Source organism: Choloepus didactylus, chromosome 16, assembly GCF_015220235.1.
Source record: "Choloepus didactylus isolate mChoDid1 chromosome 16, mChoDid1.pri, whole genome shotgun sequence".
Taxonomy (NCBI): Eukaryota; Metazoa; Chordata; class Mammalia; order Pilosa; family Megalonychidae; genus Choloepus; species Choloepus didactylus.
The window spans coordinates 33,738,441-33,752,659 of record NC_051322.1 but is presented as its reverse complement, the minus strand read 5'-3'; the positions used below and the strand labels follow the sequence as shown (position 1 = coordinate 33,752,659).

Here is a 14,219-nt window from a genome sequence, read left to right as displayed (position 1 = left end):
AATACCATCAATGCAAACTAGACTCTACAGTTAGCAGTAACATTGTAATATGCTTCCATTAATTGTAACAAAGGCAATATACCAAAGCCAAATGTCTATAAAAGCGAGATATAATGGAAGGGTATGGGATTCTTGGTGATGCTGCCTGACATTTTTATTGTATTGTATTTTTATTTTTTCTTTTATCATTTTTTTGTTTTTTTCTCCTCTTCCTCCTTCTTTGCGGAAGAAATGGAAATGTCCTCATGTAGATTGTGGTGGTGAAATCATAACTATGTGATTATACCAGGAACCGCTGATTGTTTACTTAGGATGGAATGTATGGTATGTGAATAAAACTGTAAAAAAAAAATAATAATAAACTAAGACAAAGCAGAAATCCAGGAATTCAGAAATAGAATTTATTAGGCAAAAGAGCTACTACTGACAAGTCTTATGCCTACACCAAGAGGAACTACATGGATATATCCGCCTGCTAAACTGTAGCACACATCATCTCCATTCTCTGACTCTTTCAAAGAAAAGCTCTTCCCTGTCACACCTCCCCCGACATTTGCCACATTATAGCTCCTCAGTTTTTATACAAATTTCTCCCTATCTGTTTGAAAAATACTTTTGCCTCTCAAAATAACTCCTTAAACAAAGAGTATCTTCTCTTTTTTTCTCTTCTGCCCGTAAAAACATGGAATTTTCTCATTTGGCTGTCAGTCTGTATACTGACAGACTTTCAAGCAAAAATCATTTTTCTGGGGGACAGTCTCTGAGGCAGCTTCATTTGGCATATTCTATTCTTCACACATCATCGCCCTCCAAGCCCTCTGAGCTGCTCACCTGTCTTCCCTGTATGAAGGAATCTGGCAAAATCAACATGGGAAGTTGTCTTGTAAAACTCATAATGTCGATATTGGTAAAATAGCACAAAGGCTTTTTTCATCACTATTTGTCCATAGATACCTTGCTATTATCAAAATAATACCATCTGTTATTCAGTTTATTATTTACACATGCAGTACAGTGGCCATGGTTCCATAATATTTTTGGATACCACAATAAGGTCATAGACATAGTAGCTTGCTCCAGGACACAGACAAACTCAAACATATTCAGAGCTCTAATGAGAAATTCCATAACTATGATGAAGCTTAACTCTCCAAGTCCCATCAAAATCACTTCCCAGAAAGTTCTCCTCATTGGTTTCTGCTTTTGAAATCTGTCTTTGCCTTCCTCCTAATCGTCCATTACTTCTCCTCCTTCGAAAGTGCTCCTGGCTCCAGGGATGAGTGCTAGATTCATGAAACAAAGGGTATTTTATGTAACAGCTGATATGTTCACAAACAACCTTGCACAAGTATTGAGTACTTTGTACCTCTGAGAGTTAGTGCTTTGGGACAGAAATCAATTACCTAGACTTCCTATCTCTCAGAAGACTGCAAAAGTGACAGATTCAGAGCCATCCACGGTGGTGGTGCAGACCTCATACATGAAGGCATCATCCCAAGACATGCATATGATTGGTCCACTCGGAAAATTTTTGTGGAACTTGTGTTTATATACATCAGTAACACCACGTTTTCTGCAGCAATGCCATGGATTTTACGCAGAGTCTCACATTTTAAACATGGCCTCCATCATAAGCATAGTTACATGATAATGGATAGGTAGGTCTTCAGACATGAAGTCACCATAGTTAAATATTTCTTCAAGGGTAGCAGGAAAGTCAAAACAGTCAAAGATCAAAGAAATCTTAGCACATTCATGGCAAGTATCCAGAGTCATTCTACCTGTGATTTTGCCAGGCTCCTTTTGCCACCACATCTGGCCACCCATTGGCATCCTTCAGTTCCAAGTAAAATGTCCCTCTCCCCAAACTTATCTACTCAGTCTCTGCAATTTCAACCCTTTTATTCCAAAGAACTGTCTTAGGTGATTTTAGCCTCATAGCCACCTTTGACAGTCATTCAATGATGCAGTGCCACTCAAGCCCTGTAAAATTCATAAAATAATTATTTCTCAAGTATCTAACTAGCAAGAGATTAATGGGACTTTTGACAATTATACAATGGAGAGAAGTCAGATCCCTCTGACTGCAAGGGTCTATACCTAGGCCATGGGCCATCATCATTCTGGTGCTCAATTACAAGCACTTGGTTTGGTATAGCCCAGAGTCCTAGACTGCAATGTCTGACTTGTTCAGCTGCTCATACATGTTCGTGTACTTATTCCAGAGCCATGTCTTACGTTTAGCTCATGCTAAACAGCTTCTCCATTTCCTTTTCAATGGTCATCATGGTGTCTGCTTTGCCGAAATGCTGGTGGGGTCATATTCTCACAGTGCTTCAGTTCCAGCAAATACACCTCCACTTTGTAATGCTTGACAAACAGGCTATGCTCTCCTCCTTTTCTGAAGATGGCTTTGCTGGCCTTCAACATAGATGTACCAATTCAGTAACTTATTCCAAACCTCAGTGGAGACTAACACATAGTCCAGTTCAACAACTGTTAGATTTGCCTAACAGAATATGAAGAGTCCAGAGCTATGCATCAGGCCAGAAACAGGCTGTATTCATCCACATTGTATATATCCCAGCTGTCAAAACCGATATACTGCTTCATTGCTTAAATACTGGATTGTTGATCAAATGCCAATACACCTGCCCCCACAAAGTATGTGCTTTATCAAGCCTGAGCTTGGAATTCTTGATCTCTGTGTTTAATCACTCTCGGTAGCCTCTGCCTATCACTATCTCACCCACAGCCTGGCTGAGCTAATCCAAGTATCCACCACAATCTGCTATTTTAGTTATGTGAGTGCCCAAGTCCTGTCCTCCTACTATGCCATTTGATATGACCCCAACAGACTTTCATAGCTTCCTTGCTTTCTGGCTGTTCAAGGCTCATCTTTTTCATCTGCCCCAGCCACTTCACCAAGGAGTCATGAATCCCTCTAGTGGAAAATGATATTTAGTCTTGATGCCAGGAGTGTTCACTGACACTGAGTTGTCACTGCTTCTTATTCATGTCAGTGTTTATACTATATTTACAAGCAAGCCCAGAAAATAAAAAGCAACTTACAGGCAAAGGAAACAGCTTCCCATTTACTTTTATACATAGACTATTGGGGTAATTATCTTCTTGAGGGCAACTTGTCTCTGTCAGGCAAAGTCTGTATTTTAAAAAAAAAAAAAAAAAGAACTTATTCTTAAATAGTGTACTCAAGCATATTTATGTATTTTAAATTCAGGACTATATGCACGTATTTAGCAAATGTAAAATTAAGGTAACAGAAAATGTCAGATTTACCTGAGCTGAACTTGGACTGTATAATCTCTTCTACCACCTGGCAAAAAATCTCTGTTGGAAGAAGACAGTAATTAAGATAGCACAATGAGAACACATGAAAGTAGTTTAAGATGAGAAATTTTGTTATAGATATATAACCACAATAAAAAACATTTAAAAAAGAAAAAGCACAATGAGAATTCATATCAACATTCTCACCAGAAAAAGCCTACTCTTATATTTAATCTTATTCCTTAATAGATGAACATTAGTCAACCAAGAGCATAAATCTTAATCAAAATACTGTAGTAACAATTACTTCCACTTAACTTTTAGCCACATCTTTATGCAATTTTAAGGTATTTTCAATTCATAGTAAACTTCACAATGCAATAGTTACTTAATTAGGCATCTGATGTCAAATACAGATTGGATTAACACAAAAAGAATATGCCTAGGTTCTCAAAGAGTTTAATAAATTAAGCTTTGCTTATAGTGAGATTCTTAACCTTCACTGAACATTCTAATCACCTATGGATTGTTTTTTTTTTTAAATATAGAAGTCTATTTACCAGATATTTTTATCAGTCCGGAATATGACCTGGGCATTAGTACCTTTTAAAGCTACTCAGGGGATTCTAACATAGAGCCCAGGCTAAAGACCTTGTGTCTAGAAAGCCATATCATCTATACATACCATGGGCAACTTTAGAATTATGTATCCAATTAAAGACACAGAACACAATTTCTAGATGATAACTTAATATAAAATACCTTTGGAACTTGCCACTGAAAATGTAGTTGACAGTGGAGCAGCATTGTTACTGCTTGTGAGTTCGTCAGAAATGCAGCATCAATCTCAGGCCCCATCCCAGAGCTACAGAATCAGAATCTGCATTTTAAAAAGAACCCCAGTAGATATTCCAAAGGGCCACTGTATACCAAGCCCAAATTAACAGGAGTCCCAAAAATCCTAAAGAATACCCAGGTCCCTATCTGAAACTCTATAAAAGTTTCACTCACTAAGTTTATTTCTCAGAAACATAAATCCTCCAGAGTGTTCCTATGCCAGGTAAGTCCCCAAACTCAGAGGCAACAGCCTCTTCAAGAACATCAACCAGATGCATCTCCCTTCCCCATAATGTCAACACTGCTTTTCAATATGAACAAGTTAGGGTGGTCACTACCCAGATATCCCTGAAGATTGAGACAAATGAGAGGGAGGAGTAGCAAAAGGCAAGATAGGATTTAACAAAGGATTGCAAATACTGAATCTTTATATAAATACATATTTTTTTAGTCTCTAGGGTATTAGAACAGCTAGAAGGAAATAACTGACATGGTGGAACTGTAACCCATAACACTCTGAACTTTGCTTTATAACTACTTGTTAAATTATACTCTGAAAGTTATCACTTTTCTGTAAATATATTATATTTCACAATAAAAATTGTTAAAAGAAAAAGATCTCCAGGTGATTCTTATGCACAAAACAGTTTAAGAAATATGGTCATTAACCATTATTATAAATTATCGATGTGGTCAGAGATCATTACAGATTAGTCTTTTCTTGAGAAACCTAAAGAAGTACATTTAGCCCTCCCCTTGCTCTAATTGTCTTCTCACTGACTAATTCTCTATGTTCACTGGAAGACAGTAAGACACGGTAGTGACCAGCTTGAGGTCTACAGGACCAAGCTGTATGACTCTGAGAAAATTATGTGATGTTTCTAAGCCTCTGTTTCCATACCTGTTAAAGGTGGGAAATTATTGCACCTACCTCATGGAGTTGTAGTGGTGATTAAATGTGTTAATAATACATGAAAAGTACCTGAATATAGAAGTTGCTAGACAATTGTCAGCAGTTAAGCTGCTATCATTACCTCTGCTCCCACCATTTTCCTTCCCAGTAGTAGCCTCCTCTTTTCTCATGTCTATTCAAAACATCCCCAGTATCCCAGACAAAAATGACCTCTTCTGAGTAACCCTTACCATTCCACTTATTAAAATCAAGAAACAGTTAATGGTCTGGGACCTGGATAAGACACAGTATTTACTCTCAAAGGATTCATATTCTAGTAGGTTAACAGACATATTAAACTAAAAACATGTTAGGTGCTACACTACATTATGAAAAAAAAAAGTGCCACAGAAAAGGGGAAATTTTAATTAGTTGAATCAAGTTAAAACACAGGATGTGTACAGCAGTGGTTTTCAGCCTACTTCGGCACCTAAGCAAATTCCACATACACCCCCACCTAATTAAGGCAATTGATAGCATATTCTTCACAATTCTGTGCCTTGATTTGTTCACTTAACAGTATATCTTGAAATCTACCTTCTCAAAATAATCCCCTTCATTTAATGGCCCACCCAAACCAGTGAAGCTTTTCCAAACCACCTCCCAGACCACCCAGGTTACTAGTGATCTCTTCTTTCCATAAATCAGCTGTAAATTACCGTATTGGCTGCTATCATATGGCACCTTAAAAGGCCAATGATCATTTTATGTGTATGATCTAGGTCACTAACAAGACTGCAAACAGCCTGTAGAAATGGATCACGTAATATAACATAATGCCCTGTTAACAAACACTAATCATTGAGGAATCATCACTGAACAATAAGCAAAACTAAAGATTAACGATACGCTTTTGGGATATAAGATACACTTTTAATTCATTCCATTTTATTTATTTGTTGGTTGGCTGGTTTATTACCAATCTCAAGACTGAAAGTACTTTTGTTTAGAAAATTCACTGTAAATGTCTTGCTTCTGGTAGACATAAACTGCATCAAGCTACAAGCCCATCCATCTATACACCAGTCACTGGGAGCTCAAACTATGTAAGATCAGGTTATAAGATTATGTTAGAGATTTTAACTTTTAATAAAAGTGATGTGATCAGTCAAAGAATCTAATGCTGTGTCCTAGGCTCTTTCATGTAACAACAGCACATCTTCGAGATGTTAGCAGATGTTTAAAAGAGTTTGTAGCTCATAATTTTGGATCCACCATCTTGAGAGGCTAACAATACACTTAAACATACTGAGATTCTGAGAAGCCTTGCTGTAAAGAACTTATGTAAATACGCTGAATACATAATTTCCCTAACATATTTAACCACAGAACCCTTATTTTTGCAAACCTCTTATAAACATCTCAGGAGATGAATGTTCTAATGAACAGACCAAAGAAGGTAAAAGATCTCAAATTTGCTCAACTCTTTGTTTGCTCTCCTTTTAACTCTACAATCACAGAAAATCATTTAACCTCCAGGAGCTTCAGTTTTCATATGTCAAATCTTGTAAGAAGGCAATTTTTTAAAACCATATAAACAGCATTATTAATACTGATAATGGCTACATTTGTAAGTGTGAAATCATACACTACAGATTTCCTTTTGCTCTTTATAAATGTATCTAATTTAAGTTTCTTCTATTTTTCTAAAAGGCAAAGCTGTTGCTTCCAGAACTGTTTTCAGATTTCAATTAAATATTTTATGACCATATACCACCTACCTCACTTTGCCCAGAATAGTCCCAGTTATGCCTCTTATCCCAGCATTTTAATGATACCCATTTTCACTCAGTTTGGATGATAAAGTTTATGGTCACCTTATCTTTGGGAGACTTTGTTAACAAAAATTCTTTTTATGTTGTTATACTTGGAATAAAATTTTCATTTAAATTAAAAATCATTGACAAATGTAACAAAATAATTCAAAAGATACTCTGAGGTCTTATTCAAAGGTTAAAATTTTTTGCTAATACACAGTATTAAATATTCGGCTAATCTTAGTCAAAGTATACAATTCTTACTTAAGGACAAATAGTCCAATATTCATTGAGAAATATATTTCAAACATTCTTCTCACCTTGAAATGCATATCTCTCTAACTTGCTGAGGGGTCAGAGCAAAAATAAAAAACTTCTCTTGAAATCGCTGAATGCTGCTTTGAACTGAGAATGTACAAAAAAAGAAAAATAATATTTCAATTAAAATCCAAGGATATAAATACCTATAATAACCAAGCACCACTGATTAATATATTAAATTCTGAAATATTTATGTTTAAAAAAACTCCAAAATAAAGAAATATGAAACTGCATTAATCTTGGACTCATGAGAACAAAGGCACTCCCCAAAGCAGTTTTCTTCAGTTTTAAGTATTTACTCATTCTTTGGTCTAAAGCACAAATTATAATATAGTCAAAATATAAAAAAATCCTTCAAAACCAAATTTCAGCCTTCACTATAGTATCACCCAATAAAAGTCTGAGAAAGTCAAACCCTCTCCCCAGAAGAATTCTATCCCATGATCAGGTTTGGATTTTTTATCGTTGTTTCTTGTTTTGCTTTTGGTGCTTTATATTTAATTACACAGAGGAATCAAAGAAGGGGAAATTTAAAGCTTTTAAGACACACAATTATTTGCATACAAAAAGATTACCTAATTAACATAATTTCCTGGTAAAGACACCCCCCTTAACTATATTAAAAACAGAAATGTATTTATGACTTCATAAAGAATTGAAACAGACTAATAGTGATGCATTCATTATTCAATGCCCATTAAGACAAAACAAAATTTAAAAATGCACTTTTCTTTAAACATAGCAAGTTTATTGCAATAATTACGCTCCTAAGAATCGTGTCATAAAGTGGTTCATATTTTCCCAGAACATTTTTTAAAAGGGGTAAGTGAGAATGCTGTTTATGACCAAAGTTTTGAAAATGAAACAAAACCCTATGTCAGAAACATAACCAAGGGGCATAAACACAAAAACATACCTATAATAGTAAGTCTCTCCACTTCCTCAGTTCCTATTCACTCCTCAACGGTATCTTTATTATGCAGGTTGCACTTTCCACTCACTCTCTATAGCTAAGGTCACCAATGAACTCTTAACTGTCAAATTTTATAATCCAATTTGAGATTACAGGTAAATTCACTGCATTTTCAATCCTAGGTGATGGCATGAGCACCCAGCCTCTCCAGCCAGAAACCTCAGTCATTTCAGATTTCCCCCTTAAATTCCCACATTCATTCTGTCAACAATTCCTACTGCTTCCAGAGCTATTTCTGAGATAAAAACGGGACTGCCTTTTTCAACTCCACAACCATTTTCACGTTCCTACATTACTACTACAGTCTCCTCTCAGGTTCCCAGAACCAACTTTTCCCCACCCCAGTCTTTTCCACACCACTACCAGAATTCTGTTCATAAACCTGATCCCTCTGATACTTAAAAACTCCCCAGACGACCATCAAACTTCTTAATATCCAAAATTATTTACTCTGGTCTCAACCTACCTTTTCCATCCTCATCACTGACACCAGTCATCTCAGTTTGTCCAGAATGCACTCTACCAGTTTCTGCAAATGTATATATACTATTTGCATGTGCTTTCTGTCACTGCCCAGAAGGCTGCAACACACTCAGGGAATCATCTTGTAAAAACTCCGATAAGACTCAAACACAGGCCACACTTAGTACGCAACTAGAAGAATAATTACAGCCTGCCAGCAGAGCAGCATCAGGCATTCTTCTTCTGTGGAAGTAACCTGTGTAACAATCCAATAGGCGCAACTGTCTTTGACAAAGTCCCTTGTCTTTGACAAAGTCCCTCTGATAGCTTAGATGCAAGAATCATATCACATGGGTGTATGAAACAAGCTGACTTCCAAATAGGAAACAATATTTCTTGGTAAGTCTCAGTTAACAATTCCAGTGTCTCTGAAAATGACATATGCCCAGTTATAAAAGTCAAAGCACTCAGGAAAGCCTAAATGTTATGGCTTCCAGATTATTTACAGTTTCTTAATTTACAAAACACAGGACATTTTTAGCATCAGCAAAACTGCCTAATAACATAGAGGACATTTACCATTATCAGTTCCCAGGGAAACAGAGTCAGAAAGTTGATCAAAAGTCAGATTTGCCCACAAAAAGAATGGATTTTGCAAAACCTTTATTCACAACAACCCTGCCCTAACTCTTCCTCTGATAAAATCAGCCTTTGAAAAAGCAGTTCAAACATTACTTTCCAAGTGAAACAACCTTCCAGTGCTACTGTCATCTGAGCTCCTATAGGGCTTGTAATAATCCTGCTTCAACACTTACCATGGTACGTCATGATTTCTCTATTTTCTATTTCAACCGTACAACCTCAAGCAGGTGACAAGAACTGTGTCTTACCTTAAGACTTTTGGAGACGCTAACTGAAACATGTTGATTCGACCTCTTCAACAAGTTAAACATGGTAAAATGAGGCTCAGTGAGAAGGGTAGGGACAATTAAGGGCTGTAGCAAAGGTTTAAGGTCAACTATACTTCCTTGACCCAAAAACTACTCCACTTCTTGCTAGATTACATATAATTTGTTCATGAGACCCCATCTGAAAAAGGATCCACAGTAAATTTCAAAGCTCTGTATTATTTAAGAAGCTCCCAAAATACTAGTATATAAAAGACACGTAGAAAAAATACTACATGCTATCACAGATATGATCTGGAAATCTACGCTGCTTACTATGAACATGAAAAAATAAGTTTTATTTGCCTCAGAATTTTTTGTTTGGGGCAGTAACTCCCCATTCACCTCAGCCCCAGGCAGCCAACTGTATACTTTATGTCTCTATTGTGAGCATTTCCTTTTTCACATTGATTTTTTATTGTGCTAAAACATACATACAATAAAATTTGCCAATTTAACAATTCTGAAATATAAACTTCAGTGGCACTAATTACATCTGCAATGTTGTGCAATCATTACTACTATCTTCAAAATTTTTTCATCACCCCAGACACTCTGGACTCATTAAGCAAACTCCCAATTCCCCCTAGCTGCTGTAATCCACTTACTGTCTCTATAAATCTGCCTGTTCTAAACATTTCATGTTAGAGGACTCGTATATGCAATATTTGTCCTATGGTGCCCGGCTTTTTTCACTTAACATGTTTTCAAGATTCATCCATGTGACTTCATTTCTTTTTATAGCTGAATAATATTCCACTTTATGTATATACCACATTTTGTTTATCCATTCATCTGTTGATGAACACTTGGATGGTCTCCACCTTTTGGAGACTATGAATAATGCGGCTAGGACATTGGTGCACAAGTATCTGTTTGAATCCATTTTCAATTCTTCTGGGTATATACCTAGGAGCAGAATTGCATGGTCACATGGTAACTCTTAAGTTTAACCACGTGAGAAGCTACCAGACTGTTTTCCCAAAGTGGCTACATCATTCTACGGAAATTCCCACCCAGCAGTAAACAAGGGTTCCAATATTGCCATATCCTCGCCAACACTTGTTATTTTCCTTTTTTAAAATTATAGCCATCCTAGTAGATGTAAAGTGGTATGAGATTTCACTGTGGTTATGATGATTTACATTTCCCTACTGACTAATGGTTTTAGCAGATTTTCATGTGCTTATCAGCCATTTGTGTATCTTCTCAGGAGAAATGTCTATTCAAGTCCTTTGCCCATTTATTAACTGGGTTTTGTTTTTGTAGTTGAGTTGTGGTTCTTTATATAATCTGGATATTAAACCTTTGTCAGATACGTGATTTGCAAATATTGTCTCCCATTTTGTTGGTTGTCTTTTCACTCTTTGATACATCCTTTGATGTATAAAAGTTTTTAATTTTAATAAAGTACAGATGAGTTTTTCTTTTGTTGCCTATGTTCTAGGTGTCATTTTTAAGAAGCCATTGCCAAACTCAAGATCATGAAGATCTACCCCTATGTTTTTCTCTATTTAAGAGTTTATCAGTTCTGCTTCTTAAAATTAGGTCTTTGATCGATTCTGAGTTTTGTATACAGTTTAAGGTAAGGGTCCAACATCATTCTTTTCGACGTGAACACCCAGTTTCCCCAACACCACTTGTTAGAGACTGTTCTTTCCCCACTGAATGGTCTTGGCACGCTTGTCAAAAGCCAACTGGCCAGAGATGTGTGGGTTTATTTCTGAACTCTCAATTCTATCTAGTGGTCTATATGTCTATCCTTACACCAGTACCACACTGTTTTGATTACTATGGCTTTGTAGTTAAGTTTTGAAATCAGGAAACTTAAGTCTTCCAACTTTGTTCTTCCTTTTCAAGATGGCTTTGGCTATTCTGGGTTCCTTGATACTCTTTATGAGTTTTGGAAGGAGTTTTCCCATTTATACAAAAAAATACCATTGGGATTTTGACAGGAATTGCACTGAATTTGTAAATCACTTTGGGTGGTAAGCTATCTTCACAATATTAAGCCTTCCTAACCATGAATACAATACATCTTTTCATTTATTTAGGTCTTTACTTTTATTCACCAGTGATTTGTAGTTTTCAGTGTACAAGTCTTGTGCCTTCCTGATTAAATTCATTCTTAAGTATTTTATTTCTTCTCATGCTATTGTAAATGGTATTGTGTCCTTAATTTTCTTTTCAGATTGTTCACTGTCATTATTTAGAAATACAACTGACTTGCATGTTGATTTTGTATCCCACAACCTTTGCTGAATGCATTTATTAGCTCTAACAGTTTTAAATGGATTCTAAATATAACATCATGTCATCTGCAAAGAAATAGTTTTACTTCTTTTTTGCCAATTTGGATGCTTTTCATTTCTTTTCTTTGACTAACTGCTCTGGCTAGCACTTCTAGTACTCTATTGAACAGAATTTGCAAAAGTGAGCATCCTTGTCTCGTTCCGGATGAAAAGCTTTGTTTTTCACTATTGAGTATGATGCTAGCCATACATTTTTCATCATGTGACTTTTATCAGGAAGTTTCTTCTATTCCTAGTTTATCTGGTGTTATCATGAAAGGGTGTTGGATTTTGTCAAATACTTTTTCTGCATCAATTGAAATGACAGTGTTTTTTTCCCTCATTCTAATAAGGTGGTGCATTACATCAATTGATTTTCAAATGCTGAAGCACTCCTGCATTTCAGGGATAAATCATACCTGAGGAAGGCATATAACATACCTTTTAAATACACTGGTGAATTTCATTTGTGGGCATTTTTGCATCTATAGTCATAAAAACAGTGGTTTGTAGTTTTCTATTTTTGTAGTATCTTTATATGGCTTTGGTTATCAGGGTAATGCTGATCTCATAAACTGAGAAGGAAGTGTGTTCCCTCATCTTCAATTTTTTGGAAGGATTTGAGGACTGGTATTAATTCTTCTTTAAATGTTTGGTAAAATTCACCAATGAAAACATCTCATCCTGGATTTTTCTGTCTCCCAACAAAGGAAATTATTTTTGTTTATTGATTCAATCTCCTTACTTGTTATAGGTCTGTTCAGATTTTCTCTTTCTTCTTGACTCACTGCTGGTAACTTGTTTCTAGGAATTTGTCCATTTCATCTAGATTATCCAGTATGTTGGCACACAGTTGTACATAGCATTCTCTTATACTCCTTTTTATTTCTCTAAAGTCAGCAGTAATATCATGTGTTTCATTTCTGGTTTTAGTAATTTGAGCCTTCTCCTTTTCTTATTACATCTAGCTAAAGGTTTGTCAATCTTACTGATCTTTACAAGAAAAGCAATTTTTGGATTCATGGATTTTCTCCAGTGTTCTAACCTGTTTCATTTATCATGTTCTAGTCTTTATTATTCCTTTCCTTCTACTAGCTTTGGGTTAAGTTTGCTCCTCTTTTCCTAGGTCCTTACAGTATACAGTTATATTACTAATTTGAGAGCTTTGTTTTTAATGTAGGTATTTATAGTTTTAAATTTCCCTTTGAGCACTGCTTTTCACCGCATCCCTTAAGTGTGGGTATGTTTTGTTTTCGTTTTCATTTGTTTCAAGATATATTCTAGCTTCCCATACAATTTCTTCTACCTCTTGATTGTTTAATTTCCACTATTCATTTAATGCTGTTGTATTGTTATTTAATGTTGTTGTGTTGTGTTTTTTTAATTTCCAAATATTTGGGAGTGTTCCATGTTTGCTTCTGTTACTGATTTCTAGTTTCATTCTATTATGGTCAGAAAAGACACTATGATTTCAATATTTTAAGATTTATTAAGACTTGTTTTGTCAACTAACATATGGTCTACCCTGCAAAATTGTGCTCTTAAGAACTATGTGTATTTTGCTGTTGTTCGGCAGAGTGTCTGTATATATTGGTTATGTCCAACTGATTTATAGTATTTTTCTAGTCCTCAATTTCCTTACTGACCTTCTATCTGTTGTTTTATCCATTACTGAAAATGGGGTATTGAAAGTCTCCAACAACTGTTGTCTCCCTTCAAGTCTGTCAATTTTTACTACATACACTATCTTAAATTTTTCAAAACAGCTTTTAAGAGATGATTCAGATAGAGCCATTTTTAAAATCAGGAGGATAATCAAAATATGCAAAAGGTGGGACTGGGAAGCTGACCAAGGAAGTGTTAAGATTTCCATATACATATTAAAAATAAATCCATTAAAAATAGTTGCACAACTTTTTTTTAGGTTCCAAAGAATTGGGGTAGCTGGTGGTGGATACCTGAAACTATCAAACTACAACCCAGAACCCATGAATCTCGAAGACAGTTGTATAAAAATGTAGCTTATGAGGGGTGACAATGGGATTGGGAAAGCCATAAGGACCACACTCCACTTTGTCTAGTTTATGGATGGATGAGTAGAAAAATAGGGGAAGGAAACAAACAGACAAAGGTACCCAGTGTTCTTTTTTACTTCAATTGTTCTTTTTCACTCTAATTATTATTCTTGTTATTTTTGTGTGTGTCCTAATGAAGGTGTCAGGGATTGATTTAGGTGATGAATGTACAACTATGTAATGGTACTGTAAACAATCGAAAGTACGATTTGTTTTGTATGACTGCGTGGTATGTGAATATATCTCAATAAAATGAAGATTTAAAAAAAAAAAGAAAAGAAAAAAGAAAAAAAAAAAAAATAGTTGCTATTGC

At 35.6% G+C, this 14,219-nt stretch overlaps 1 protein-coding gene and 1 pseudogene across 8 annotated transcripts in view; both read right to left on the bottom strand.

The window, feature by feature from the left end:
- The window catches only part of PIAS2 (protein inhibitor of activated STAT 2), a 141,327-nt gene that overhangs the window by 60,840 nt on the left and 66,268 nt on the right, over positions 1 to 14,219 (bottom strand). For all 8 annotated transcript variants that reach the window (XR_005212152.1, XM_037805535.1, XM_037805533.1 and 5 more), the window contains exons 3-5: positions 7,158 to 7,242; positions 3,301 to 3,351; positions 3,073 to 3,163 (exon numbers count right to left, since the gene is read on the bottom strand). Coding sequence is in view for 7 of the 8 variants with exons in the window: in XM_037805535.1 (XP_037661463.1) it covers positions 3,073 to 3,163; positions 3,301 to 3,351; positions 7,158 to 7,242 (227 nt within the window). In the remaining variant the exon portion in view is untranslated. The remainder of the gene's footprint in view (positions 1 to 3,072; positions 3,164 to 3,300; positions 3,352 to 7,157; positions 7,243 to 14,219) is intronic.
- On the bottom strand, positions 1,298 to 2,898 carry LOC119511843 (annotated as a pseudogene).